A 27,604-nucleotide genomic window follows, 5' to 3' on the forward strand; every position below is an offset into this window, starting at 1 on the left:
GAATGTTGGTTCTATGCCTAGGAAGGGAAAGTTGTGACTTTAAAGTCGTTATTCTGAAGAGGGTAATGTTATTGAAAGGTTATTTCTGTCTGGAAAGGGGTATGAAAGGTTTAATCTTGCCCCTTGTCAAAGATCTATAATTAATGAAGTAGTAAAAGAACCTCTAACCCATTCGATATTCAAAGAATTACAAGATTAAAACTTGATTTATTGCTCATAACCTTAGAAAATGACGTAAGTTTATTTAAAAATCCTTTCAAAAAGTTGAGAAAAAAGACAAAACAAGTTCAAACTAGATGTTGCAAATGACATAAAGTTTCATGATGGATGAAATGATTTCTGCATAGTCAGGATATCCCCATTACTCATCTGATGTAATGGCATTTGATTCGATCAGATGTTACATATTGCGCACTGATGCCCCATTTGAGTTCGTCATCCATTGTTCAACCAACTATTGAGTTAACATTCCATTACTGACGATCATCTCTATTTCATTCATCAATGGACCGCAGCTCCCCGTAGAATGCCCAGATGTCCCAATGTGGAAATCACAAACACTGTCTTCGTCATAACTATGACCAGAAAGGTTCGACATTACTTTCATCGGTCTCAGGGTGATATGTTGACTTTTAACAAGATGCAAGAATAATTTTGATATGGATGTTTGGAACACCTCCAACGTTTTTCTAACTCGAGGAATCTTTTTTGGTTGATCTGAGTTATTAGTTGTCCTTCATCTCTTGCGGTTGTGGGGGCTCTGTACATTATATTCATTTACCTCACTATCTTTTGATTTTTGAGTAGTTGATCTTTCGGAGGCAGTCTTCAAATTCCCCTTGGCGATTACATACTCTATTTGTTCCCCATTTGACACAAGATCTTTAAAATCATTCGTTGAATCTGCAAGCAACAACTCAAAGAAAGGATCCGGAAGGGTGCTATAAAATATACGTGATATTTCCTTTTTTAGCATCAGAGGTTGTAATTAAGTTGTCATGCTCCTCCATCTCAGTGCGTATTCTGTAAAGCCTTTAGTAGCTTTCATCTTCAATTTCTGGAGATCTTGACAATTTGGAGCCAAGTCTTTGACATATTTATATTGATCCAAGAAAGCATTGGCCAAATCAATCTGTGACTTAATTTGTTCTCTGATCAAGCGGTTATACCACACCATTGCTGGTCCAGTAAGACTATCGTAGAAGCAATGAATCAGTAAATCATCGTCATTCAAGTACCCCTCTATCTTTCTGCAGAACATCTTCAAATGGATTAATGGGCACCTTGTACCATTATACTTTTCAAACTCAGGTACCCTAAACTCATGGGTAATAACCAAGATAGAGACTAAGCTTAGCTCTTTCGCATCTAAGTTTTCACGGGATGCCTCACCAACTCTTATTGCCTCAATCGACCCTTCTAACTGCTCAATTTTTCCTTTGACATGCTCGATGACTGCGAGACCTTTCCCCTTATCCAAATAGGATGCCCCAAAGTGGTAAACCAACCTTGATGTGCTCATTTGTTGTCGTCCTTTAGCAGAAACCTTTTCTTGGTTAACATTTAATGTGGCCAATACTCCAGTCGTCTGACCCAATACTTCTTCTTGAGAGACTAATGCTTGGCTTTTCATCCTATGTTGCAGTATGGCCATCTGATCTTGCATTTGATCCCGTAACTCTCATTGGGACTTCTCTATTGCTTTTAACCTCTATCCATCAAAAGTGTAGGAGAAATGTAAATGAGTGATCTTGGTATTAATATCATGTAACCTTTCAAAAATTAATCTGATGATTTTTTATATTAGAAATGTATAAAAATTAAATCAAAATAAATGCAATGCATGCAAAAGAAAGGTGTCAATCCAGAGTAATCATCCTAAAATGATTTTCATTGATCACAAAAGGTTTCAGTACATCGAATAACCAAGCTACAAATAATGAATAGCTTTAACTCCTAATTTTTATATCTCATTTAGGAGCCAGGTTATCTTCCAGGCATGGTCTGGTGCTGAACCATCAATATGCTTCAAATCTCCTGCAAAGGCAGTTAAGTCGACCAACTTGTGAGCTACGTTGCTTGCTTGAGTAATCACCTCATTCATCGCGTTGTCTTTTTTCTCCAGTTTACATTTCAACTCTTGAAGTTGTAGGCGATATTGGCCATTTTCTTTCTCAAAAGACTCGGTACGGTCATAAAGTTCTCGTGCAAAATTCTTATAGTCAACTATAATCTCGGTCAATGTTTTATTTTCAGCTTTACTAGCTTCTAACTTGGTTTTTGAGTCGAATAAAGCGGTTGTCCACAATTCATTCTTCTTTTGCCAAAGCCCTAAATTTCGCCAGGCTTCCCCCACGTTCGCCTTATGCAATCTGCAGATCTCGAGAGTATTTCTTAGCCCGTCTTTCGTGCATTTTGCAATTCCTTTTCCATCGTTCAACATATTTCTTCAATTTAGAGGCCTCTTTAGCCCATTCCTTTGGAGTATTGCCCAAATCCATATTTTGGAAGGCTTGATTGATTCTGTAAAAATAATCTTTCATGGCTTCTAATTCTTTGTTCAGAATGTCATTTTTGCTCTGCAGCTGACGTTTTTGAGCTTTGTATTTCAGCAAATGCTCTTCATTTTGGTTATTCTCACTGATGCTTTTGTCCTTGGACTCTATTGGCTTCACTTCAACCAGATGTTCGGTTATTGAACCAAGATGACCTTTCTTCTCAAATTCCAGTATTCCATGCTCTACCAGGCAATAAAATCGATGCTTGAAGGAAACACATGTGTCGATATAATGTCCTTGAGCTCCTGCGTGATATTCACATACTGCGGGGTCACTTCTCGTGCTTCTAGCAACTTGTTGTACAAATATCCATATGCGATAAGAACAAGATCAAAGGCATGTTCACTCCCTCCTACCTCTCGGTCATTCATGAGGCGCGTTTCTCGTTTGAAGTGATTATGTATTTTTTCTTCCTCCATCTTTCCTTGAAATTTTATAGTTGTCACTGTTTCTTTTGTACCTCCTGATAACTTGTTGATGCGGGAAATGATTGTATACGACTCCTTAAGTTTGATTGGGCCACTTTGTTCACAAGCAGTCTCTTGTGTTACAGTTTTATTTTTGTCGAGTTCTTTCTCTTTTTGTACAGAAACCTCTTTTCCTTTAGTCAACACAGTTATTCTATCCATTATTTTGGACATTTGTTCCCTCATTTGCTGCAGTTCTCTTTGTTCTTCATCAGACATGCGATCTTTGGACGTATAACTCCCTGCTTTTATAGGAACTTCTTTTGAATGTCATTTCTTGGTTGTATTGTGGTCCTGATTATGAAACCCCTTGTTCATGGTGAAAACCTTTTAATTGGTGACTACTCAGAATTGACACCCTTTTGTGTATGTCATGACTATATGATGCAAGAAAGAGAAAGGCAAAAAGAAAACAAGTTAAGACATATAAAAAACATGTAAGATATAAAGGTAAATACAAAAGCAAGAAATGCAAAATACATATACAAATGCAAATGCAACCCAATATTGATTCAAAAAAAACTTAGTTTATACAAAAAGTACTCAACAACACACAACGTCTAAGCACTTAGGCAAAGAGAATACATCAACATGGAAACTAAACGTAGAATATTGCCCTATTCGGTAATCTCTCGAGCTCTATCATCAATCCCATGATATGTCGTTCTTCCTCTGATTCTGGGATCACGAAAACTCTTAAGGCTGCAGCTTCTTCAGATAATTCGTAGACTTGACGAGCAACACCACGGGCCTGATTCATTCCTCTCTTTATTGCTTCGTGTTGCCTCTGAATGGTGTCCTAAGCCTTCCGTAGCGCGGTTCCAAGTTCACTACTTAATTTGCTAATAGCATCTCTGTACTGTAACTTCTAGCTCAGTAATCTTGGCTTTTAAGGCCTCATTTTCCTTCCTGGCTATCTATTGTACAGATGAGTGAATCAACCCTGCTCCTTCTAGCTTCGTTATCCTTTTTTTTAACATCTCATTTTCTTTTTGAGACGGAACCCATTGTTGTTGTAAGGGTTCTGAAAAGTCTCATCCAAATTAAGAAGATGTGCTTCTAGCTGCTCAATCTATGTTCACCTCTACGCCAATTCCTAGTTAGCCTCATCTCTTTACCCTCTCAGTTCTTGAGCATGCTGCAGGGCTCAAATAATTACCTTTTCTGGAAAAACTGATTCTTCGGTAGTGACAAAGCTGTCTCTGAACTGCGTCTACCCGTATTCGGACCAAGTCTGAACACTGATTGCATTCTCAGCCCATTGGAAGACATTGATGCCTTAAGCTCTTTTTATATTAACTAAGTAATCTGGGAATCAATATCATTTATGAAATGATGTGATATGGCAATGATACATGCAAAATGCAATAAGAGCATACAAAAGAAAATCAATGTTAGTAGAAACAAGACAACAATAATCAAGTGAGTTGAAATGATTAGTCAAAAAAATATAATCTTAAATATGACTTAAATTTGAGACTAAAAAATAAAGCATACAAAGGAAATTATTGGTCCTAACCGCATGCGTTCTAGTTCTCCTAGGTTATCCATATGTCACTAGCGGGGTAGGCTTACTAAATTCTCTATACGAGGTTGGGTTCTAACAAAGGTTCCCAAGCCATCTTTCCAACCTGTTAAGGTTGCCCCCGATTCTGGCCCATTACAGACTTGCAAATCGGGTTCAACTAAGGGGATCACACCACTAAAAGCATACCTCAGATCTGATATCCGAATAGGCAACTTAGGATGCTTTCTAGAGATACTTTGTCAGACCCACACAAGGAAGCCCAATGCTCCTCGTGAGGTGTGACATTTCTCTCTACTTAGGTAAACTGGGTTTGAGCTCGGGTTCAGAGCTATGATATGCAACAATCCTAAATAATTTCACAGAAGTGTAAGCATTAACCAGAGAGAAAGTCTATTTTTTTTAAATCATAATGAACTATAAATTAAAACAAGTTCGAACTCATAATTTCTCAAAATAATAAATATATGGTAACCAACTCGTTGCTCGACTCTCAATTTGTTTTAAAAACAAAATAATCCCCAGCGGAGTCACCAAGTTGTCGACACCGTTTTTTCGCCTGGGCGGGGAAAGGACGATACCAACTTGGGGGTTTTCTCTTTGAAAAATCGTTTCGAAATGTGAGGAGTCGCCACCAATCATTTAAGGTGAGATTGGAACACCGTAAAAACCGGGTGATTTTAATAAAACATTTTATTTTAATAAAACATTTTATTTTAATAAAATACTGAGTTTTAGGGTTTGCAAAAATCTAGAAATCAGGTTCGGGAGTCAATTACGCGTGAGGAAGGATTAGCACCCCCACAAGCGCCCAAAAATTAGTACATAGTTGATTACCCTATATTTAAAATTAGAAAATTTTGAGTTCGATATATTTAACTTAAAAATCATTACGGATGCAAAGTTGAAAATGATATTCGTTTATCGAGACCGATAGCATTCACTCCCTAGCGTAAATGAGGAAGATCAACTATTGTGCCTAATAACCGAACATTGCCTCGTTTTAGAAAATATAATGTGGTTTTGAAAATAATGTCGACTTATTTAGGGAATTATCAGTAGTCACCCCCTGAGCACGATCGCGGAGGATATACTATTAACTCCTTAATAAGTGAACAGTGCCTTAAGTTTTAAAAACAATGCAATCAAGCAAAATTTTATTTAATCCTAATTATACTAAAAATAAATTAAGGCTATTTTCTAACATACGCTGTCAAATTATGAAAATTAAAGAATCTAGGGAGTTAAATCTAAAATGTAGGCTCTAATATTAATCATATTTAATTTTAATTAATTATTGAATCGAATAGCCGAGATGGTCCCTCGAGCGTTTACGCGAGGGCCGACTCGAATTACCCACTAAATTAAAAGGCTAGTTTGAAATCCAAGCTAAAATGGAGGTTATATTTAACCTATTTAATTATGTCAAATCTGAAATGACCATACAGCTCAGTTGGTAGAGCACAAGGTTCTTAATCTTGAGGTCGTGGGATCGAGTCCCATAAAGGGCATTTCATAATTTGGAAGTCTCCTATGGAAGCTGCTCTCAACCTAGTATTGGGGGCAACCTACTATCTTACCTCCCCCTTACCCCATTACATATGGGAACAAGGGACAACCAATTATGTCAAATCTAAGTTCAAAGACTTAAAAGAATAAGAACTTAAAATGACAACTTCTAAAGTTAGGGGACTAATTAAAAATTTAATTAATCTGAGTTATTAAACTTAAAGTTTTTTTACAAAATATTAATTATTAATTAATTTTAATCGAACAATTGATTCGAGTATTCGGACGTATAATGCGAAAACTCGACTCGAATTGCCCCCTAATTAAACTACAGTGTCATCCTAATTTCTAATTTGATTCAAATATTAATCTAATTAAAAAAACTAAATTTAGAATTAAAACTATGAAACAAAATAATTAAAAATAAACTTAATTGAAATAAAAAATAATAATAAAAACATTAAAAATATAAAATAAAATAAACATAAAATAAAGACCTAATTGCATAAATTTAAAATAATAAGAACTAAAATACAAGAAAATAAAAGTTAATAACTAAACAAGAAATAAAAAGTGACCAAAATGCAAAAATTAAAATAATAATAGCTAAATCCGAAATTAACAGTGACTAAATTAAAATAAAATAATAACAACATGTATAATCGGAATAAAAAAAGTTACCATAGTATAAATACGCTAAAACTGAGTATTTATGCGTGATTTACCTATTAATATATATAAACATGACGTTGGGGTTAACCTACTATCCTAACTCTCCTTACCTCATTACATATGAGAATAGTCAGTTAATTTAAAAAATTTAGAATATGAGGACCTAATGTTTAATTAAGCCAAAAATCTTAAATGTTTAATACTCTTCCTTTCCCAATTCATTTTTGCGTGAAACCCATGCCTTCTTTCCCTCTTTTCTTTACTCGTACAGGGGCAGCTCCTCACCAAAGAAGCCGAAACATCACTGCCTCGGCCACCCTACATGGGTGGCCATTCTCTCAACTACCCACCATCGCCTCGTCGAAATTCATCCGACAAAACCCCGACGAACTCAACCGAGTCCCTTCATCCATCGAGAGGTTCGAAACTTAAAACCCACCACCATACACGGCGGCACCGATGCCCAAACTCAGCTAACTCGAATCCTATCACCTCCTCTACGACCCTATTTACCGAGGGGCACCATAAATTCCAGGTAATCTCTTCCTTCTAATTTATTTTCGTATTTTCTCGTAATAGCATAAAGTAAAAAATGAATATGAAAATTAAAAAATTTACCCTTTAATCTGCTTGTTTATTTCTCTAAAATCTCTGAGAGAGAAAAAACCTCTATTTTTTATTACATGCGTTCGGCTTTTATAGCCAAATTTATAATGATTTTCAATTGGTTATGCCTTTATTCTCGCAGGGAACAAGGGATGATGGGGTTGGTGTTGAAAAAATGGGATGGTGGGTGTTGGTGTTGAAAAATGAGTGGTAGGTGTTAGTGTTGAAAAATGGTGTTTACAGTACGGATCTGGGTTCTTCAAGCAAGAGAGAGCCTGCAATAATGAAGACGAGTACAGGAGTTCAAAACTGGCTAAAAATGATGAATTTCCAGGTTCTAAGCCATTGACGTTCCAGCAGAGAAATGCTTTACTGATATCTAGTGCTTCTCTTCTTTGATGAACAAGAAGAGCAGCAAATGCTGAGCTTCTCTGCACCCAAATCAGATGCTCTTTCAGTGGACAGGAACTCCAAAAATCTCACTTTCCCTCACTTTCACCTCCGAGGTACGTACATACATACATATGTACATTGTTGTTTAATACATGTTTAGTTTGTATCAAGATTAGACATGCTTTTGTTGTTGTTGGTTCCCTGGTTTAGGGTCTTTTCATGGAAAAAACTTACTAGTGGTCTTTCCTTTTAAAGTCGTATCAATAAAAGTGAAGTTTTCTATTTTTTTTTTCTTCTAGTCAAATAAATCATCTCCTTTTTTGCCATCTTTACCATGTCCACCCAACATCCTTTTTACGTTATATTTTCTTGTATCAAACACGACAAATCCATGATTTTGTTTCCCTCCTTAAATGTTGCAGGCTATGGTTTCTGGGTTATCTGCCACAATTTTTGTGTACCTTTTCCCTGCTTTTATATGGCTACTTTTGGTAGACAAGTAATAGCACATGGAAAAAAACTTATTATTAACTATGCACTCTAAAATGTAATCAAGCATGAGTAGTAATTGATAATAAATAGAAACTTTTTTTTTCTTGGTTTTATATTTCAGTGTACAACAATGGAGGATTCGATGGTGCAATTGCAAACATGCATGTGGGGTATAAAGGACCATTTTCTCCATGTCAATTGATGGAGCTGGAACACCAGGCTTTGATCTACAAATATATAATTTCAAATGTGCCTATTCCATCTAATCTTCTCATTCCTATAAGAAAATCACTTGTTTCTGCTGATTTCTCAATCTTCTCTGGTGGATTCCTCAGACCTAGTACATGTACTTTCTTTCTCGTTTGGGAAGCAAGAGAAAAAAAGAAGCAAACATTTCTGGGTTTTGTTTTCTCATTTTTATTTTCTACTCTGAAGAACTTTTGAACTAAGTCAAAACAATGCAATAGTAATGCTGAAAGTTAACAATTTGTATCAAACACAGATTAGCTTAGGCTAATACTTTTCACTTTAAGATTTCGTTTTGAAGTTAGAATTTGGAATTTGTTCTGTTTTACTGGCATGGATGTTTGATGTTCTTGTTTCTATGATGTTCCAGCAGTGGAACGGAGAATTTTTCAACTTGGGTTCACAAACAACACTGATCCAGAGCCAGGAAGGTGTCGTAGAACCGATGGAAAGAAATGACGGTGCTCGAGAGATGCGGTTACCGTCCAGAAGTATTGCGAGCGTCACATGAATAGAGGCCGTAATCATTAAAGAAAGCCTGTGGAAGGCCAATCTAGGTCTGGCCATTCCGTCCCAGCCACTGCCACCACTATCACCAAGCTGATGCCTAATGTCTCCTCCTCTTCAACATCAGTAGTAGGGCCGATTGATGGTAGCAACAAGCCCAACAGCGTCACTATTGCTAGGCAGCAGTCTGAGAATATGCAACTTGGTGGTGCATCTAATCTTTCTGCAGCAGATCCACTGAACAGGTATTAGAACCATTCCCCTCAGCATATATTCGTCTGATCGTGTCAGAGATATATCTATATCTAACAGCTGTATTCGAGTCTGAGATAGAAGCTCGCTATTACATAATATTACTCTTATATTTATGATTTTTGTTACTGTAGGTTGATTCTGAATAAAGGCAGTGTAGGTGAAAATATGCCTCATACTGCACCAGGACTCTCCATGATATCCCCCAATGGTGACTAAATCTAAAGAAAACCCTTTCTTGAATCCGAAGCAACCTCTCAATCTTTCCCATAAAATCTCTTCCATCATTGAGTGCATAAATTTTGGTCAAGATCTTACTATTCAAGAAACTGAATCTCAGCATTCCTTTCGCCTGCTTATCGGCCTAAAAGCCAGTCCAATTGTTCTATCATTTCCTTGCCCGATCTTGATGTTCAATCATACAGGGCTCAACATTCTATATCAATCCCCATGGCTGCCTCAGATTTCATGTCCACAACATCCTCTCCCAACAACAAAAATCTAACTCCATCACCTCTTCGATTATCTCGTGAATTCAACCCGATACACATTGGATTGGGAGTGGGTAATGTTACTAATGAATCAAACCAGAGGGAAATTGATTGGACTCCAGTCTCTTGGGAGACTTACATGGGTGGCCCTCTTGGTGAGGCATTGCATACTAGAAACAGCAGCACCATGGTAGACTTTAAGACCTCATCAGTACTTAACCTAATGACAGAGGGCTCAGATGATATTCCTGGGATCGGATCTTCTCCGACAGGGGTCTTACAAGAGACAACCTTCGGTTCTCTTTCTAATAGCAGTGCTGGAAGTAGTCCAAGAACAGAGAATAACAAAACTCATGAAGGTGTTACCCATTGCAACGATCTCCTCGGTTCCACTCCAGTTGAATCGTCCTCTTTGCCTGCTTTGTAACCACTTTAACTATCTACCAGCCCCTAGGTTGTTGCAATAGAAGAAACAGCAGCATGAGTTTCATATCTATCGAGAAATATGGAACATTTAGTTATGAAAGCTTATATTTTTATGTTAATATCTTAATTTTCGTATTTTTCTACTTCTTAGCTATGGTTTGTTCCCAAGTACTATAATTTAAACTAGGTAATATCCGAAATAGAAAGTGGTTGCAGATGCTGGATTTTGTATTTTACACTTCTTAAAAGGCAGTAGAAAATGATGGTGGATGTTGAAATTTGAATCTAGAACATGTTGAATGTTGAATAGTAGCATGAACCAATTGTATTAAGTTTCAAATTTACAATCTTACTTTTTTTTTCCATTCATATTAAAAAAAAGATAAATTACATGTGATCACTTTTGTTTAAATTTTGTACATTTTTCTCACAAAATTTTAAAAACATAATATTTGATTACTTTCGTTTTCATTTAATTAATATGTGGTCATTAAGAGTTATGTGTTGTTAGACCTTTAACGGATTGTTGTCGTGGCAACAGATTTATAAAATTAAAAAGGGTAAACTACACAAATGATTATTAATGTCCGATTAAGTTTTTGTTTTCTCTACTAAAGTCTCAAAAGTAACAAATTAGTCACTAAAACATCAAATAGGTCATTGAACAATGATTTTATATCTAATTTACCCCAAAAACTTTCTAATTTTTCCAATTCCCCCCAATTTTTATATATATATACTTTTTAAATTTTAAAAATTAAACTTAGATATTAACTTTTTTTGGACATAAAGATATCGAATATATCGAATGATAAACAAAAAATTAGAAAGTTTTTGGAATAAATTTGATATAAAATCATTGTTCAATGACATATTTGATGTTTTAGGGACCAATTTATTACTTTTGAAACTTCAGTGGGAAAAACAAAAATTTACTCAAACATTAGTGACCATTTATGTAATTTACCCTTTTTAATTTTATAAATTGTCATATCAGCAGTCCGTTAAAGGTCTAACGTTAGTTAACTCTAAGTGATCATATCCTAATTAAATAAAAACAAAAGTGACTAAATCTTAATTAAATGAAAACAAAAGTGACCAAATATTATTTTTTTTAAATTCAACGAAAAAAAATCTACATAACTTGATGAAATTTATCAATCATGTAGTTTACCCTAAAAATTACTTTCAGTTGCACATATACATATAGATATGGACATTAGACAACTAATTAGAACAACAAACATTAACCTCTAGAGAAAGTGATCATAATCTAAGGTGGCGTTTGGTTGGCATGAATCCCTTGGAATTGGTGGGATTGGAATCCAATTTCACCACTTTCCCATGTTTGGTTCAAGTTTTCCAAGGGAATTGGAATTCCTCATGGCTTCAAGTTTTCATCAAATGAGTGAAAGTGAATTTCATCCAAGAATGGATAGAATTCAATTCCCTTGTCGGAGGGAATTGAAAATTGACCATACTACCCTCATAAATCTTTTGGTAACTTATTTATATATTGAATAAAAATATTTTTTTATTATTTCGGGTCGAGTTTCTAATTCATATATTCGGGTCGGGTTGGATGAAATTTTATTTTGGTCGGGTCGGGTCGGTTTTTTTAAGTGTGATATTCGGGTCGGGTCAAGTTCGGGTTTAGGGTGAAAAATACCCAACCCGAAAATATATATAATTTTACCTTATATATTTAGGAATAATTACAATAATACCCCTCTATATATAATTTTTTTCAATTAAGTCATTATTTTTATTGAATAAATTTTTTTTATTATTTCGGGTCGGGTCGGGTCGGATTTCTAATTCATATATTCGGGTCGGGTCGGGTCAGGTGAAACTTTATTTTGTTCGGGTCGGGTCGGGTTTTTTAAGTGTGATATTCGGGTCGAGTCGAGTTTTTTTAAGTGTGATATTCGGGTCGGGTCGGGTTCGGGTTTAGGGTGAAAAAATTGGACCCGACCCGAAAAAATATATAATTTTATCTTATATATTAAGCAATAATTACAATAATACCCCTCTATATATAATTTTTTTCAATTAAGTCAATGTTTTTATTGAATAAAAATAATTTTTTTATTATTTCGTGTCGTGTCGGGTCGGGTTTCTAATTCATATATTGAATAAAAATAGTTTTTGGTATATTTTTTTGGTAACTAATTTACATACTCCGATTGGAATGTATCGAAATATTGCTTTATCTTTTGGTAACTTATTAACATATTTTGATTGCGATGATTTTAATTTTTAATGTTTATTAGCATGATTTTTATAATTTATTGAAATGAATAATCAATCAATAAAATGAAATTTAATATTTTTAAATTTTTTATAATATATTACTGCAGGTAAGTTGTAAAACAAACTAAAATAAAGCAAAAAAATAAGGAAAATTATGTCATTTTACATTATTGAAATCAAATTTATCTAACATGTATGCGAACCAAACAGAATATGGAATTGGATTCCAATTCCATTTCCTGCCAACCAAACAGAATATGAAATTGGATTTCAATTCTTGACAGATTCCAATTCCTTCACAAATTCTAATTCCTTCAGAAACATTCCAGCGAACCAAACGCCACCTAAGGATTATCAAACAGTTCCATCTGAAGTATTTCCACTTTGAGAAGCACTGAGAAACCTAGAAAATATTTAGATTTTATTTTATTTTTAGAATTTTTAATAAAAAATATAAATTTGTATTTTTAGACGTAATTAAGTATAATTATATTTTTTAAAATATAAATTTTGAAAAAAATAATTATTTTTTTAATATTTTAAGAATTTTTAATAATCCTTTAAATAATTTTCCTATTTTTTAAAAGTTATTTTGATTTATAGTAAAATTGTATAGGCTCATACCATATTTTTAACGGTAACAATTATACTCTATAAAATAATTTACAGTTACGATAATTATAACATTCGTTATGTCTGTCACGGGAAAGTTCTACCGTACGACAGCTTTAATATATGGTTAAGGAAAGATGTTTTTACTTAAAATATTAATGTTTTTTAACATTTTCGGTAAAGTGTCCAATATTAACATTTTCATTTTCGGTAGAACAAATAATGTTTTAGGTAACACTTTACCAAACCCGGTAAAACACCCAATAATAACATTTTTGATAGAAATAATAATGTTTTATGTAATTTTTTATCAGAAATGTTAAAAAAATAATAACATTTCTATTAGCGTATTTCCTTAGTCGTATATTAGCCTGCCACACGTTAGACTCTCCCCTGTTAACGAGGTGACTTCCTATTGATAGTTTTATGTTGAGCACTTCAACGCCTTCCAAATTATTGGTGAAAAAAAATAATGATTTAATTACTTCAAAACCTTCCTAATTACCTCAATAAAACCCTAAATCCTCTCCAAGATTCTCATTGTTAAGATAAAAAAACCATAAATCCTCCGAATTTCAATCTTTATCATCCAGGATGAAAAGCAAAGAGCATAGCCGAAAATCTGGTAACAAATTCGTGCGTTTCCTGAAAGCTCCTTTCAAGGCTTTGAGCAAAGCTAGGGATGGTTATATCAGAATTTTGACGAGTTGTGCTTCAAGCATCCGCTACGGACAATGTGCCTCTTAACTTCCCGGAGCAGTTCTACGAGTTGCCGACGAGCTTCAGTGAAAGATCATCGGCAACGTCTGATGTCAAAGATGAAGCTGTTCTAAGCGAGGTTATCAGGGCCACGTCAAGCTCGAGGAGTTGGAACGAGACGGAGATGTTTTCTCCGATGCAAGTGAGGATGAAGACGAGATCAAGGGGGTCGCCTAAGAATATGGGCAGAATTGATGAAGACAAGCCTTGCGAATTCGAAGCCAACGATGTTGTTATTGTGGATAGGAGGAAGTTTGGTATGAAATCCCAGCATCAAGAGTTTATTCCTGTGTACATTGTCAGGAAGTGATTTCTTTTATATGTAAATATTTGTATGTGTATATATCAAAAGCAAACCTGATATGCCCAGATCATTTATCAAAGGCATTGTGGAAATAATTTGACAGTTTGAAGCTCAAATTAGCATCTCCCAAATCATTCAACAAATGTAACATTATTTGACAAATAATTGATAATATTACAATACATTGTTTGGTTTAATTGGTAATGATGTAAGATTACGTTGTTTGATCCTACAAGTAATTTTAATTAAATTATTTTTTAAAGGTTTGGATGAATAAACCGAATTCATACAAAAACGACTTGTTAAAAACCTCTTTAAGCATAGTGTGATTATATTATTTTTATGATTACTTTTTCATAAAAGTTCAATTTTTAATTTTAAAATTCTTTTATATAAAATTAATAAAACTATTTTTATTGCACTATTTAAATTTGACTTAAATGCACCATTGTGCCCTAAATTATGCACTTTGAGTTATTCTTAAACTATTTTTTGAGATGTTTTGTCACTTAAAAGTTTAAATGATTACTTCGTTTGTCTCACACTATTAACTCTATCAATAAAAGTAAGGGTAAATTATATATTTAGTAGCTCAATTATTCATATGGTTTTTTTGGTCACCCAGCTATTTATTTTTACAAAATCATCACTAAACTTAAATTTTTATTTCGTTTTGGTCACCCAATTCGATTCAAATGATTTTTTTTTAAAATTTATAATAAGCTTTGGTCAAAATCATCTTTTTCATTTAAGTACCTAAAGTTATATCTTTTTTAATTAAAATATGTACCTAAATATTTTTTACTCAAAATTGATACCTAAAGTATTCAATTTTTTCATCTAAGTATATGTCAACTTTTTTTAGAACTTGAATGAAAATAATTGAATAGTTTAAATACTTTAGGTACTTAAATAAAAAAATGATATACTTTAAATGCTTATTTATTATATAAGACTTCATAATATATAAGAATTTATTTATATCACTGCATACCGATCCAACAATGACACAAAAAAGTGAAGTGAGGAAATTAAATTGGCTCTTGCAAAACAAATCAAATGATAAAAAAATACAGTTTACCGTACGATATCAAAATCAGATCTGACTAAACAAGTGGAAAAAAATAACAACATAAAAGTGTTCTCTACCGAAATAAATAATACTATCAAAATTTAAATGACAACAAAATAAAAATGCTCTTCCAATGCAAAGCCACAAAAATGGGATATGGAGAACAACGTGATGAATCAATCTCCACCAATATTGGATGTTGGAGTATAAACAAATTGTTCTGAACTATTTGTGAATCGTTTGTATAATGTTTGTTTATAAACGTGTATGAAATTTTTTTATGTTCATTTAATAAACAAATGCATACAAAAAATGTGTGTTCAGTTAATTTATGTTCACGAACAAGTTTATTTATAAGGTCGTTTATTGACTTGTTTATAAACTCGTTTACTCAGTTATCATTTTTCTTTATATTTTTTTTTACATTTTAAATATTAATGAAGAAGAGGACTAAATTGAACATAAGGTAAACTTGGAGTTCAAACTGTAAAGCCTAGAAATATAAGTATCAGTGGCATAATTTCGAAATTTTTCTCTTGCTTGCAAATAAAAGGGTAGAAAGAGAGTATTGGTTGTCAAACATTAAACAAAGATCAAACGAACATGTTCATGAACGCTAAACGAACATGTTCACGAACGTTAAACGAACGTGTTCATGAATACTAAATGAATGAATATGAACACCTTAAAAATAAACGAACACGAACACGATATTAAAAATTTAAACGAACATGAATTGAATATGAACACCTTCAAAAACAAACAAACAAACAAACAAAGACATAACTTTATTCATTAAATCTCAATTTAACAACGCATCAGTAATCCCTATATTGCAACATTCTTAATAGTCCTAGTGAAGGTGATGTCATCTCTATAATCAATCGCTTGGCAAACCTAAATAGATACATTTTAATTTTCGGATTGATGTTCAACGAGGCACGTATGCTTCTTGATGGTCCCTTGAGTCTCAAAGTACATTATGTGCCCTGAGAGGTCAACCGAATGACACACATTTATACCATAAATTTTATCGAAAAGTATTCCGATACAGTTTTATTCTGATGAACCTAAATATATTACCAATGATATAATACTCGATGCTATTGACATTTTATATATATTTCCAAATTCAAGAAAAATTAATAAAGCCTAAGGTTAAGGCACGTAGAGGTTGAGGTCAATTCTAGCTGGTGTTTTAGGAAGTAGTTGAAATTGAAGAATGAGGTTCTTCCTTTGTTTTCTAAGGTTCGGGATTTGAGTACGGTTAAGGCTAGGTGGTTTTGGTCGGAGCTAATGCTCCTCCTCGATTGTCATTTGGACTGCCATTTTGGAATTGTGTGGTACAAGGAGAGGGGCTCGATGTTGGCATGGATTGACTGGTTGGTCATTTGAGGGGCAAGTCTTTGATTGGTTCCCTTCTTAAGTTGGCTTGGAATACTTTCAATTATTTTGTTTGGAAGGAAATAAATGCTAGATCGTTTAATAAGTCTCGTAAGAATTATAATATAGTGCCGGATGTTGTTAAAAGCGTGGTTGGCATCAGACTGCAGGGATAACCTTATAAATGTTGGGCTCTGTTCTAGGTGGAAAATTTGGGGTTATTTGATGCATTGTAACGATGAATGTGACTGTGTATCATGTTGATTATAACAGTTTCAATGCTTCTTTGGATAAAATAAAATTGGCTTATCCAAAAATAATAAGTCACCCTCGAAATCTTTAACCTCCCACTAGAATCAGCCAAAGTCGCTTCCTAGACTATTTGGCATCCTCATCAGATAAAAAATAGTTTCTCTGTCAACGGCGTTTGTTATGCCACGTCAAGATTCGCATGGTAACAAGCAACATCTCTCCACACACAGTCCAAATTCCTAAACCCAAACTTAACCTTTTTACCTTGCCTATAAAAGGATGAACTAAATTTTTACGTCCAAAATTTATCTTTGTTCTATAATTTGAACACTTTTCTCCTCCAATCAAAATAATTACTTTTTTAATATAAAAAGAATCAATTTTAATGGCTAATTGTTATTAGATTCACTTTTGTCGTCGTCAATTGTCTTCGTCGTCTTCGTTGTTTTGTTCGGGTCTTCAGTTTTGCTTTGTTCGTTGTTTTTTAGATTCCGAGTCATTTCATCAGATTCTTGGTCAATCTCGTACCTGTTTCTGAAAGAACAAGAAAAAAAAGAATTCTAAAGAGGCTTCAGCAACATGAGAAAACGTTAGAATCTTCTTGACTGTTTTCATTTTTATTATTGGGTTATTTTTTCCTTTCATTTTACTTTTCTAACATCTAATTTTCGCAATTCTTTTATTATCTCTCCATTAATTGTTGAATGATCATTTGTTTTGGGGTTTGTCTGGTGCTGTTTTTTTTCCTGGAATGACTTTGTTTTTTAGCTGAAAGAATCGAATTATTTGAATTTGGTAGGTAGAGTTCAGCGTAAGAATTCGGCGATGTTAGATAGTGACGATGATAATTGTAATGTAATTTCATCATCGTCCGTTCGTTCCGATCAAATGTCCCTTTCTGGTACCGAAGAGGCAGTGTTCTATAAGGATAGTTTACTTGATGAAGCAGTCGACGCTTTATTCGAGAAGAGGTTAGTATTTGATTATTTGCGTATCTAATATTAATTGTTTTTTGGATTAAAATACGATGCATTTGACTCGTCTTTGTTTGTTATAGTGAAATTAGTTACTTTGCTAGTATTTTTGTTTTCAATAATAACGCTTTGGATTTGAATGATGCTGAATTCTTGTGTTTTTTATTTTGTTGATTAAGGGGTTCGACTCGAGAGAAGGCTTTGGAAGTGATTAATGCAGCATTTAGTTTCAACCTACAGAATCAATTTCTCGACAATAAGTAATTGCCTGTTATTTTAAATATTTCTATCTTGGTCGTGATTTATATTGATTGCATGAATTGCCTGATCGATTACGAGCACGGTTACATTTGTGGCTGAAAATGTTTGTTATGGCTCATAATATATGGTTGACCACTTGAATCTGTCATGTTGTTATTTCAATTTCAACTTGCAGCATCTGTTTGGTTTAGAATAAGTAAGTGCCTGTTATTTTGAATCCTTCTTTCTCTGTTACGGTTTATGTTGATCTTCAAGCATTGCCGATTGGACTATTTGCATGGTTACATGTTGTAGGTGGAAATGTTTCGTATGATTCATAATATATGGTTGAAAACTTGTATCTATCACATCATTTATTCCGTGTTGTTCAGCAGATTTGCTACAGTACTTCATCAGTGTCTGAATTGTATCAAGAAAGGGTCCAGCAAAGAGATAGCTTTAGCATCCCGTACTGTTGGTCAGTCTTGAACGCTTATTGTTGATAACCTTGGAAAATGCTTATCCCATATGTGCTGAAGAAAACATTAAGGATTCAATAGTCAAGCTGACGATTTATCTTGGTAGGTTTGTTGGCTTTAACTGTCGGTCCGGGAGATAATGCACACAAAATATTGAAAGAATCAATCGACCCTCTTTCACAGGCTTTTAAATCCAGCTCAGAATCTTCTAAGATCATTTTGGTATGAAGAAATTGAACAAGGAATTGAATTCTTTCTGTGTAACTGTGTTGGTACAATGAATCACGATGCTCAGCCACTTGCTTTTTTAAATGATCTGGTTTCTTATTGTAGTTACTCAACTGTCTGGTGGTAATCACTTTTGTTGGGGGGAATGATCCTGAGGAAATAGAAAATTCAATGCAAATTATGCAGCAATTAGTTCACTCGAAATCAAGCTCTAACGTGAGTATACATGCCTGAGTTCCACTAATTGAAAGGCATCTGATAAAATTATTTGAGGTTCACACATTAGTTATTGCTTGCAACTTTTTAATGTCAAAACACGATGTTTTTCTTAATTTGAAGATTTGTTTGACTTGTAGGTTAGTACTGTCAAACCCACTGCTGCTGTAATAACAGCGGCTGTGTCTGCCTGGTCATTTCTCTTGACAACCATGGATGGATGGAGACTCGGTCCTAAACTATGGAAAGGGTTAGTGACCTCTCTAGATCACACGTTTTCCATTTTTTTTAATCTGATAATTTATTGTCTTTATGATCCCTTCATTCATATGCAACTCCGCTAAAGTAATTTTCAGGATTTAAAGCTTAGATATTAGGCCAATCAACTTTGTATTGTTTTCAGTCCTATAATAATATACCAACAAAAACATAGGAAAATTTAATGGGCTAACAGTCTGACTGGTCTCGAGATATTCTGCAGATCAGTTACATTTGTCTAGTTTGCTAGATAAAGATGACCGATCCGTGCAAATTGCTGCTGGTGAAGCACTGGCACTGATTTTTGGGATGGGAAGCTTAGAGAAGCTTGCAGGTGAAGCTAAAGGTTCATGTGATGGCTCAGTTTCAGAAGGAAATAAATCAAAAGAAGGATTCTCACATATACATGGATTGAAGGAAAAAATTCTAAATCAAGCCCGAGACCTCTTTGTGGAAGGTGGTGGTAAAAGTTCTTCCAAGAAAGATCTTAATAACCAGAGGAGCTTGTTTAAGGATGTTTTGGAGTTCCTTGAGGTACTCGTATTTATCTTTAATTCCCACCAACGTGTTCTTCTGATTAATCATGCTAACTTTGATTCACTTGTTGACGTCAGTATGGTTATTCTCCGGAGACATCGATGAAGATTGGTGAGGATACACTCCATACGTCAACATGGTCTAAGTTGATTCAGGTTACTCTTCCTCTTCTAATTCTCCAATTTATGTCAGTTGCATGTCATGGATTTTGATAACAGTATTCTCAAATTTCAATATGCAGGTTGATGCTCTTTCAGAGATTGACATCTATTGATGCAAATAGCTTGCCTTTTAAATTTTCTTGTGGATTATAAGAAATAATCGTTTCTTTGTGCAGAATAATGAATTCCTTCAAGATGTTTTCAGGTTCACGCCGAAAAGACGAGATCTTGTAGCCGATGAACATATATCCAAATTTGGAAAGTTCAATCCTACTTTGTTTATCCTGATTACTGTATTTGAACATCACGAAAGGTATGAAATTAACACTGATTCTTTAATACAGAGAATGTACAAATCACCGAATTCAGTTGTTAACAAGGCAAGAACTCGGCAATTAAACAAGCAACGAACGTTATCCGAGGTAAGCGTCTTCCATGTGAAGGTGATCGAGTGTTTGACAACCAAATGCACATTTCAGCCATCGACCGGTTAATGTTTGTTCCTCTTGTCTTCAGGGTCGAAACTTCGGGCACTTTGCCATCTGTGTAGGTTATGAAGATTTCTAAACCTGGCCTGTCCTGCTGCCTTTTGTTAGTTATCATACATTGATTTGTTGAAATCAAAATTGCATAATTAACAATCCAGGAGCCGTTTTGGGGTTACATTGGAGAGTGCTGCCTTTTTGTTACTTTGATTTATTGAAATCGATAACTGTATAACTAACAGTCTCGGAACCCTTGTGGTTTTATTGATCGGAATTCTACTTTTACTGTTATTCTTTTCATGGAGATCGAAATTGATTACTGTTTTTCTCCTTTTACTGTCTCTCAATCTTTCTTCCACAAATTGCTGTTGGTGGGTTAAAATTTTATGTACATTTGAGGACACGTACTGAACAATCTGGAGATCACTAGAAATTATATCCCACTATTCTCCACTCAACTATTCCTCACTTTCATTTTGATCACCGACGTTTTGATTTCCTTTATCAGACCATCTAACTATTTAAATACTTCAATCAAGTCATTGACCGTTAGCTTTTAACCGATGAGGTGACATGGAAGTTAAAAAATTTTGATATAATCACACATTTGGTCTCAATTACTTACACAAGTTACACAAGGTGTCAATTTAATCTTAATTTTAATTTATTTAATAAATTTAATCATCTAATTAAATTGTGACAATATTAGTCTCTGATTATAAGGTTATTTTTAATTTATAATTTATTAAAAAAATTCATTCAATCAAAGGATAGCATATGTCACCATCTAATTATAAGAAAATAAATTAGACGTGAATTTGATAAATGGGATTCAATCATGGGGTACGTTTGATTTCTTGCATAAGCCCAACAACTAAGCCGAGAGAATTGGATGGTTGAAGCATAACAACATATAATATATATATATATATAGTATATTAGTTGAATTGTTTTATACATATTAACTTAAATTTATATCCAAACAGTAAAATTTTTTTTATTTTTTATTTAACTTATTAAATATATTTTGTTCTTATTTTAACTTAAGAACGTATTTTATTCTTATCTTAACTTTAAAAAATACATTTTATTACTTGAACCAACATACATTAGTGGTTAAAACTTAAAAGAATCATTGTTATTCCTAGAGTTTATGGGTTCGAGCACCAGTGACTACGAGGGTGATTAGATGTTTATTGTCAAGTAGTTAAGAGTATTTAAAACATATATTATTTTGCAATCACCCTAGCTTAATCAAAAAAAAATATTTTATTCTTATCTTAACTTTAAAAAAATTATTTTATTCTTATCTCAACTTTAAAAAAACATATTTTATTCTTATCTTAACTTTAAAAAATATTTTATTCTTATCTAAACTTTAAAAAAACATATTTTATTCTTATATTAACTTTAAAATGTATTTTATTTTCATTTTAACTTTAAAAATATATATTTTATTATTATATTAACTTAAAAAATATCTTCTATTCTTATTTTAACTTCAAAAAATATATCTTATTCTTATATTAAATTAAAAATATATTTTATTCTTATCTTAATTTAAAAATATATTTTACTTTTATTTGTTCTTGGTTTAATCAGACTACACTATTAATAAAAAATATATTAATTTATTAGAACTTGATGTTAATTAAGTGATGAATTTAAATAATTAATTAAAATTTATTAAAAATATATTTTAAATGTTCTAATTTTTTCAAAAATAATATTAAAATATTACTTTTAAAATATTATAATAATAAAATATAAATATTTAAATCAAGATAAGAATAAAGTATATAAGAAATAAAATATATTCTTTGAAATTAAGATAATAACAAAACACATTTTTTAAGTTAATAAAAGAATAAAATAGAATTTTAAAGTTAGGATAAGAATAAAATATATTTTTAAATTAAAATAAGAATACAATATATTTTTAAAGTTAAAATATATAAAATGTTATGAATTTAAATTAAATTTTCAATTAATTAGTAAGATATATATTATAGGTTGTTTAATATAAACCATTTGATACTTTTGGCTCAGTGATTTTCTAGGTTCGAATCCCACCAATCACATTCTTCTTTTAGAAGGGTGACATATGTCACACAAAAATATTTAATGAATTAAATAAATAAATTAAAAATAAATTTATCTATTCAATTATAGACTTGCACATGTCAAATCTAATTAGAAAATTAAATTTATTAAATTAAATTAAAATTAGAATCAAATTGACACCTTATATAAATAATATACATTAATGTGTGATTATACCAAAATATTTAATTACTACATTACCTCTTCCGTTAGAAGTTAACAATTAATAATTTAATTGAATTATTTAAATAATTGGATGGTCTTATCAATAAAATCAAAACATCAATGTTAAAACCATAAACCTTAAACCTAAACAATTGAATAATCATCCGTACAATATAGCCTTGATTTTATCCTCTTCAGTAATTTTTACTGCTAAATCACGAACTATTTCATCATTATGAAAAAATTGAAATAAGTGGAAATTTATCGATTAAAATAAGTTTAATAATTAATCGCAAGGATTGAATTATTATTAAAAATTAAAAGGGACCACTTTATATTTTTATCCTTAAAATATAAAGTACATGTATTTCATTTAAACACACAAAGCCAATACCCTCTGTTAGGATTATCGTTCGATCGAGTCGAGTTAAGTAAAAAAATTCAAGTTATTAAAATTAATGAATCTTATTTTATAACTTCAATTTTATTTATTTTTTTTAATTGAGTCAGATTTATGAAATTTTAGTCAAATTATTTAAATTTATATTTAAATTTAATTATAAATATTTATATTATGATACTATTTGACTTCAGTTTAAAGGGTTTTTTTAATAATTTTATACAATATATATTTTTTTATATATTATATACATATATAATACAAAGTTGTGAGACTCGACTCAAACTTAAAAACCGATCGATTTTTTTATAAAATTTTATAACTCGAAGAATTTAATTTTTTTGAATCAATTTTATAACATTAAAAATCAATTCAATTTGATATGAATTTTTTAAATAGATTTAAATATAAAAGATCGATTTTTCAAATCGATTTGAATTTTGCTTATACTATCCTATAATATGAGCCCATAATAGGCTTTTTAAGTCCATTACGAACCGAGTTTACCGATACAAAATTAGCCAACTCAGTATAGGCCTACTTAGGTCTTTATAAGCTAAGAACCACATTATTGAACGCTTTCCTCCGTTTATAGATTCACTTCAAAGACTACTTCTCCCTTCTGAACTTTTCTTAATTGTTTTTGAATTATTATACATAATTTCAATCCGGCAAGCTGAACGATTTACGCTCACCGGCAGTCTAGGTAGAGGAAACTGCAGCCGGTTGCCCGTATAGCTCGTGATGGACCCTTCCATAGTAAAGCTCCTTGAAGAAGACGAGGTTTTTCCTTGTTCTGGATTTTCTTTTTACTCTCTTCAATATCTATAGAATTCGTAATAAGTGAAGGTTATTTAATCTATTTTCCAATTTGTTTTTTAAAAAACACTGTTAATAGGACGAGTCTATGCATTCTGGAGCTGACGTTGAGGCTTTCCAGGCCGCGTTAAATCGAGATATTGAAGGCGATACGCCGACTTCTCAGCATTCTGGTTCATGTTCTGGTATCTTCTTTTATAGTTTTCGGTCTTCATTGGCTTCTAATTTGCTAGACTAAGAAAGATTTGGTTTTATAAATTGTATCTTTATAGGGGAATTCAGTGATTTTTGTTAATTAAGGGTTATAATTTTTTTTTTAATTGAGAGTGTCATTAGCTTTACACTTGTGTTAATAATTGCAATTGTTGGTTATGAATTGGTTCTCCTAGGAACTTCATTGAATGCTTGTTATGTTGTGTTGAAAAATACAGCATCTTTATCTCAAGGAAGCAATCCTGCATCATGGCCGACCCCTGGGCAAGACGGAAACATTAACTTCAAAAATCAACAAGTCCTTCAAAGTGCACAACAGAAACATCAGACTTCATCTCCTATGGAGCAAAGGCAACAGGGAGCTGTTGTTACAGGGAGTCAGCAACAAGTACAACAGCCAAATGATGTTCAGCAGGAACATAGTCGTCTACTACCTCCACAAAAACAACCCCAAGATGGTCGTGAACAAGGAGTAACTGAACAAATTCCTCCCCAGGTTGCTCAAACGACTGGGATTCAGACTACCGACAAAAGTCCTACCCCACTTGAACCTGAGAGAACCAATAATAAAGACAGTGAATCACAATATGCAAAATTACAGAAGATGAGTAATCAACAGGCCAGTGGAGCAGTGCAGCCAAATAATCCCATAAGTCGAGGAAAACAAGTTCCATTTGCTGTGTTGTTGCCTGCCTTATCGCCCCAACTTGATAAAGACAGAGCCATGCAGCTTCATACTCTGTATGATAAACTCAAGGTTGATTTCTAATATCAACCCATTTGCTCAACTATTATAATTATTTAGTAATGAGCACAATAGACAGAATGGACATTTTTGTCTCTGATTTTTCTATTGGCTTTACCTTGTTAGAAAAATGAAATTGCAAAAGACGGATTTGTCAGGCACATGAGAGATATTGTAGGAGACCAGATGCTGAGGTTGGCAGTTAACAAGTTACAAGTGCAGGTGAACTCTAATGTTCCATGTTATTAAAGTAAAAACTGATGCTTTAGTTGACTGCTTGTTAATTTTGAAAACAAGCTAAAATCCCATATACTTTCAGATAAGTTCCAATCAGTCTCCGCTACAGTCCCCTGCTGGGGCACGGCCAACTGCTCCCCAGATGCCATCTGTTGGTGGTGCCACACAGTTAGCTGGACCACATTCATTAACTCAGCTGCACCAAAAGGGTCCTAATTCTCCTGCCAATTCAACTCATGTCCCTTCTCCAGCAGTCCCCATGCAGACTAATTCAAGCCATTTTCCCGGCGATAACAAGGCTCAAAAGTCTCAAGAGATGGATCGCCAATCAGATTCTCGCTTTGGAATGCTAGGTAGTCAAATTTCTTCATCTGGTTCAACCAATGTGAATCAAGAAAGAGGTCGTTCTTCAATTTCGGCTCAAGGAATTAGTAAGCAACAGCAACAACATTTGAATTTTCCACAAAATTCATTCTCCATGTACGGGAGTAACAGTTATCACACATATTCTGGGCCAAATGTTAATACGTCAGGTTCCACTCTAAAGCCGCAATCTCATGGTTCACAAATGAGGCAAATCACACATCATCAAAGCATGGTATCGAATCCTGTTGGAGGCTCAACCCAGGCAATGAACATGATGAGTGGACCTAAGCTTGAGAGACAAAACTCTAGTAATGACCCAAATAGATTGCAGGGCGAATCTCTTTCTCACTTTTCAGGTGGTTCAGTTCCTTGGCAAGCCTCACTGAGTAAGGAGCTGAATCCTAGGCCTTTGTCATCAGCAGCATATGTGAAACAGGAATCTGTTGATCAAGGTGCTGACCAGCATAGACCCATTTGTCTGCCATCCAGGGAGCGTCGAATACACTAGTTGAACAAGGAAATACTCCAAATGATGAGCCTGGAGAGAAGCAATCGTCCAGAGTTGGCTTCTCAACACCTTCCATCACAACACAAATGGATTCTAATGTACCGTTATTCTAATCTTTGTATATGCTTTCTTATTGTGATATCTTGATGGATAATTCTGGATGCTCTTGGTGATGCCTACCACTTTGTTTTAGAAGTTTACATGAAAATTTATTCATCAAGTATTTGCCATCTTGGAGTGATGCCTTATTTTAGTTATGAAGTGCATATACACATGGATTGTGATTTATAATCAATTTGATGGCAAGTGACATTGACCCATGTAAATGGATCATGAACTGTTTTGGTGACTTATTAGATTTAGCCCTTTAGTTGTTCTGACTTTACAGTAGATTAGGCAAACTTCCCAAAGGCAGTACTGCATAACAGGATCGTTTAAACATCCAATTATATATATATGACATTGTTCTTGATTTTGAGTTTACTTTCTATTCAGTTCACTTATTTGAAATTTATATATATATATATATATATATATAGTTTAGTGTTTTCCTCAGTGAAGCACATCCTTATGACTTTTTGTTTCTTTTGTCAAATTTTCTGCTTTTGTATTTTTATCAGTTGGGGTCTAGAAATCCATCTGTGCCTGCTCCAGCTGGGGTCAATGCGAGAACCCCACAAAAAAACCCTTCTCTGGGCCAGAAGAAACCACCGGAAGCTCCTGGTTCATCACCACCACCGTCAAGGTTAAATTAATCTCTGTTGCTTGATTGCCTGGCATGGTTATCAAGGATCAATTGAATGCCATTTGATTCATTCTTGATATTAACATGTTAAATAATTTTTCACCCATATTCAATGGGTTCCTACAGCAAGAAGCAAAAAGTTTCTGGAGCATTTTCAGATCAGAGCATTGAACAACTAAATGATGTCACTGCTGTTAGTGGAGTCAATCTCAGGGTATTATGCTTTATAGTCATCTCTGCCTAAATTTAATTATTAAGTAGTTACTAAATCCCTAAAAGAAAAAAAACCACTTTTTATGTTATGCTATTAAATAGGAAGAAGAAGAGCAACTATTGTCTGGCCCCAAGGACGAGAGTCGAGTTTCAGAAGCATCTAGAAAGGTTGTGCAAGAGGAAGAAGAAAGACTCCTTTTGAAGAAAACCCCTTTGCAGAAGAAATTGGCTGAAATTAGTTAATATTCTTTATATCTCCCTGGTCCCAAGTCCTTCAATGTCGTACATTTACATTCTGCTTTTCATTATAAGCAATTATCATGTCATACTTTTCCTTGTCTTCTTGCAGTGGCCAAAAGTGGTTTGAAGAATATAAGCAATGTGGAGCGATGTTTGTCTCTGGTGAGATGCTAGCTTTTTGACCCTTTTCTTATATGTTTATACATTTCCTCATGTACCTGAATCTCTAGAGTGTGGAGGAAAGAATGCGGGGGCTCATATACAATTTAATCAGACTGTCGAAAGGTCAGTCTCAATTCCTCTTAGTTAACATGAATATTCATTATATCTTTCTATTTGAATGAATCTCTTGTAGCGTGTTGATGTTGAGAGCCTAGGCACCGTACACTTATCACGTCAGATGTCTGTCAGCAAATTATAATGATGAACCAGAATGCTAGGGGAGATGGGAGAAAAAGCATGCTGAGGTGGAAGCTCCGAAAACTAATGAAGT

General features: G+C 33.4%; 1 protein-coding gene and 2 pseudogenes across 1 annotated transcript; all 3 read left to right on the forward strand.

Annotated features, from left to right (window-relative positions):
* The first annotated feature begins 6,971 nt into the window (after positions 1-6,971).
* On the forward strand, positions 6,972-10,271 carry LOC120176785 (annotated as a pseudogene).
* A 6,922-nt stretch (positions 10,272-17,193) lies between these two features.
* LOC120176795 (interferon-related developmental regulator 1-like) lies at positions 17,194-19,923 on the forward strand. Its single transcript, XM_039183129.1, has 9 exons — positions 17,194-17,368; positions 17,579-17,750; positions 17,933-18,013; positions 18,389-18,471; positions 18,579-18,694; positions 18,806-18,916; positions 19,057-19,177; positions 19,407-19,708; positions 19,789-19,923. Exons 1-9 carry the CDS (start codon positions 17,359-17,361, stop codon positions 19,921-19,923), a joined length of 1,131 nt encoding a protein of 376 aa, XP_039039060.1. The 5' UTR covers positions 17,194-17,358.
* Positions 19,924-23,640: 3,717 nt separating this feature from the next.
* Positions 23,641-27,273, forward strand: LOC120176796 (annotated as a pseudogene).
* Positions 27,274-27,604: the final 331 nt, after the last annotated feature.

Source organism: Hibiscus syriacus, unplaced genomic scaffold (assembly GCF_006381635.1).
Source record: "Hibiscus syriacus cultivar Baekdansim isolate YM2019G1 unplaced genomic scaffold, ASM638163v2 tig00112254_pilon, whole genome shotgun sequence".
Lineage (NCBI taxonomy): Eukaryota > Viridiplantae > Streptophyta > Magnoliopsida > Malvales > Malvaceae > Hibiscus > Hibiscus syriacus.